The sequence below is a fragment of the Oryzias melastigma genome, linkage group LG17, assembly GCF_002922805.2.
Source record: "Oryzias melastigma strain HK-1 linkage group LG17, ASM292280v2, whole genome shotgun sequence".
NCBI classification, from domain to species: Eukaryota; Metazoa; Chordata; class Actinopteri; order Beloniformes; family Adrianichthyidae; genus Oryzias; species Oryzias melastigma.
This window is the reverse complement of record NC_050528.1, coordinates 16,771,337-16,775,288: the sequence shown is the minus strand read 5'-3', so window position 1 is coordinate 16,775,288 and position 3,952 is coordinate 16,771,337. Positions and strand designations below refer to the sequence as shown.

Below are 3,952 nucleotides of genomic sequence, written 5' to 3'. Positions count from 1 at the left end.
GCATCTTCAGCAGCCAAATTCAGCTTACAGCATTTACACTAGCATTATCTCAGGTAATGGTGTATATCTAGTTCATAATTATGTATAAAAGTTACATTTTTAAAGTTTTAAGAATGTAGTTTTAGAGTATTCAATAAATGTTTATCAACCTAAGGTGTGTTTTGGATTTTGGCCCCTTGTGTGACTGAGTTTGACACCCCTGTGTTAAACAGTTCCGACCCGTACCTCTTGAGAGCTCTCATCTGTTATGATGATTATAGAACGGGACAATTGGTGCAGAGCCGCTGTTGCCACCTGCTGATTGGCTGAATGTGATAACATTAGAAAGCACCAATATAGCGCTAAGCTAGCGATTCCTTTCCCATCTTCTTTCAAACAACAGTCATTTCTGTTAGTGTTCCCTCACTTATTTGCATTTCTTTATTTGTGGTTTCACTTCGTGGAATATTTTTTTCAATTACGGGACTCCTCCTTTTTGTCAAAAAAAATGAACTGGTTTGTACTGTACTACTCCTTGCCAGACCGTCCGTACCGCCCTGCTCAGGTTTTTATTTTCTTTATCCAGTTGTTTGAATTCTTTACAAGAGAAAACGTTTAGATTTTACTGATTTTACTCATTGAACATGAAAGCTGGTGAGGAACTTAAAATCAGGGATAGTAGGGAATTGATGCTGAATTCCCAATGAAAAGCAGGTGTACAGCACCTGAAGGTTCATGAGTTTTGGGAACTTGAGGGTTCAGTTATGTGTTCAAAGCAGTTTCCTGTTCAGTCTGCAGGATTCACTGAATAAATCCACATTCAGGTGAGGAGAAACAGTTTTTCCTTCATTCTTTTATTTCCTCTCTTCAAGGTTTGGTTTTGTTCAAGACAAGTTTTCTGCGTCTGGCTTTAACTTCCCCTCAGAGAACAAGCCTCAGTACATCCACGTCACAGGTTTGCACAGTAAATCCCAGCCGGCTGCAGTTTGCAGGAAGGATAACGGCGTAACTTTTCTGTCCAATCAGGCACCGTGTTCCTGCAGCTGCCCTACTCCAAGAGGAAGTACTCCAGCGGGCAGCAGCGCAGGCGCAGGAACTCCACCACCTCCAACAGCCAGGGCCCTTTCGGGGGGGAGGACAGGGTGGGCTTTTACTGGGCGTACAACACCATGCTGACCAAAGCCTGGAGGACTGGACTGCTGGGAGACGAGAGGCTGGCTGACCGCCTGCTCAGAGACTTCACCGACTTCTGTGCAAACAAGGACAAGAGGCTGCAGAGCTTCTGGGACAGCTGTCAGGAGAAAATGAATGCCAGCGCCCCCTAGTGGGGTTGATGTGAACTCCACGTGGAGCAGCTCAAGTTCTGTACTTTTTGAGAGTAGTGGGTGAAAGAAGTGGGTCTGGTTTTCTTTGGAATCTCACAGAAACACACAAATACTTCTTTTCTGTGAGTGACATTGTTTAACCTCCCTAATCTAATTTAGAGGAACCCACTGCTCAGTTTACCAGCAGACAGTCACCTGATGCAATCTTAATGTTTCCCTGTGTTTACAGATGTCAGTATTATCGGGTTTTGCAGCGTTTTCTTGTCGCTTTTCTTCTCTGAAAGACAATCAGCTATGATTAAAGCGAGAGAAACGAAGGTTTGATGGAAACATCATCCAAGCAGTGGAACAACCTCTTCCCTTTTAATTAGTCTTGTTTGTGTTTTCCAACAACTCTCAAAACGGTAAGTGGATCCACCGCCCGGCTGTTCATATCCTAACCTCCTGGAGAAGAACACTCTGAGTACGAATGTGCTCGTTTTACTCTGCTGTTCTTACAAATGAGGTTACGTCCTAGAAGAGTGGAAACATCCTATAAGGACCAACATGACGCTTGTCTTTCTTCTGAGGATCTGCTAACGTCGAACAACATGAACTCCAGGATCGTCTGCTAGAATTTTTATTTTATTTTAAATTATTCTTTATTTATCCAGGCTGGACAGATTAAAAACAGCATTCTTGTTTTTAACTGTGGCCTGGCAAAAGGCAAGACCTTTTGAGAAAGAAAAAAAGAAAGAGATTACAAGAAATAAAATTGAATAGAATCAGAAATAAACAGATTCTAAAATATAAAACCCTAAAGTCAAATAGCTAAATATTTTGCCCCAAACTAATTATTTAGTTACAAAACTGAAATATTTAGTTTGGAAGATAAATATTTAGAACAGATCTAAATGTTTAATGTGCAAACAAAATGTTTAATTTCATAAAATGAAAGATTTATTTTGTAAGCTAAATATATAATTTCAAAATAAATTGCCTATTTAACCTAAAATTAAATATTTAGCTCATTAACTAAATATTTAGTTAACTGTAACATTTATAAATACAATAATTTAAAAGGTGAAAATATGCATTTGAAAAACTAGACCTGTTTTTTTCTCCTAAAATATGCTAAATATCCAAAAATATTGTGGTTAAAAAAATGTTTCCAAGATTTGCAAACAACACACCATAATTTACACCATTAAAAAATGAATTCATTTATTGAAGTGGTTTCAGATATCAAAAGCAATATTTTGAGTTTGTATTCTTTTAGTTTTATTTTAAGAAAAAACAGATTTTTCCTGTTTTATTGGCTACGCTTTTATTTTGAAAAGTGTTCCTGGTTTTACCGTAATGTCTGGTGTACACTAGATCAATTTAGCTTAAAATTAAATAACTAAAAAAACTAAATTTTTTGTTCCAAAATAATTATTTGGTTACAAAACTTAAATATTTAGTTTAGAAAATGTATATTTAGTTCAGATATAAATATTTAATGTGCAAAGTAAGTGTTTGAATTCATTACTTAAATATTTAGTTTGTAAGCTAAATAAATAAAAGTAAATAGCCGATTTAGTTTAAAATTAAATATTACCCTTTTAACTAAATATTTAGTTAGTAAATGCAACATTCATAAAATCCTTAATTTAAAAGGTGAAAATATGTATTTAAAAAATGAGACCTGTTTTTTTTCTTCTAAAACATGCTAAATATCCAAAAAATGTTAATGTTAAAATTTTCCTTTATTTTTTTAAATGTTAGACATATATCAATAGCAATATCACGAGTTTTTATTCTTTTCATTTTATTTTAAAAATCGTATTGATTTTTTTGGGCTACGCTTTTATTTTGAAAAGTGTTCCTGATTTTACCGTAATGTCTGATGTAAACCAGATCAATTTAGTTAAAAACTATAAATTTAGTAAGATAGCTCCAAACTAATTATTAAGTTACAAAACTTAAACATTTAGTTTAGAAAATAAATATTTAGTTCAGATCTAAATATTTATTGTGCAAACTAAGTTTTTAATTTCATCAAGAAAAAATATTTAGTTTGTAAGCTAAATGAATCATTTCAAAATAAATAGCCTATTTACTTTAAAATTAAATTACCTTTTTAACTAAATAGTTAGTAAATGTAACATTCATAAAAGAATTAATTTAAAAGGTGAAAATATGTATTTAAAAAATGAGACATTTTTTGTCTTCTAAAACATGCTAAATATCCCCCAAAAATGTTGATGTTTAAATTTTCCTTTTTTATGTTAGACATATATCAATAGCAATATTGTGAGTTTGTATTCTTTTAATTTTATTTTGAAAAATCATTTCAATTTTTTTAAGCTACGCTTTTATTTTGAAAAGTGATCCTGATTTTACCGTAATGTCAATGACAATGATGTAAACCGGATCCGTGAGCGCTTCATAAACGGCGCGGGGGCGGTTCGTGTCAGAGTGTCACAGTCGGACTGAAGGCAGCCTGAGCTCGGAGTCAGCAGCAGCCATGAAGCAGAACAGCTGGACCCGGATCGCCGTCATCCTGCTGTGCGCGCTGCTGTACGTGGGGGTTTTGGTCGTGAACGCGCTGGCTGGAGCGGGCAAAGGTGAGGCCACGCCCCTGTCTCACCTGTTGTTATTCTGTTTTTTTTTTTTTTTTTTTTTGG

General features: G+C 35.0%; 2 protein-coding genes across 2 annotated transcripts in view; both read left to right on the top strand.

The window, feature by feature from the left end:
* The window catches only part of depdc5 (DEP domain containing 5, GATOR1 subcomplex subunit), a gene marked incomplete in the record, with an annotated part of 37,166 nt that extends 35,510 nt beyond the window's left edge, over positions 1 to 1,656 (top strand). The window contains 2 exon segments of the mRNA XM_024268927.2: positions 852 to 934; positions 1,006 to 1,656. Coding sequence (XP_024124695.1) covers positions 852 to 934; positions 1,006 to 1,304 — 382 coding nt within the window.
* A 2,048-nt stretch (positions 1,657 to 3,704) lies between these two features.
* The window catches only part of si:dkey-29d8.3 (uncharacterized protein LOC556220 homolog), a 10,424-nt gene continuing 10,176 nt past the window's right edge, over positions 3,705 to 3,952 (top strand). Inside the window, exon 1 of the mRNA XM_024269000.2 lies at positions 3,705 to 3,892. Within this exon, the coding sequence (XP_024124768.1) occupies positions 3,793 to 3,892 (100 nt within the window). The 5' untranslated portion in view covers positions 3,705 to 3,792. The remainder of the gene's footprint in view (positions 3,893 to 3,952) is intronic.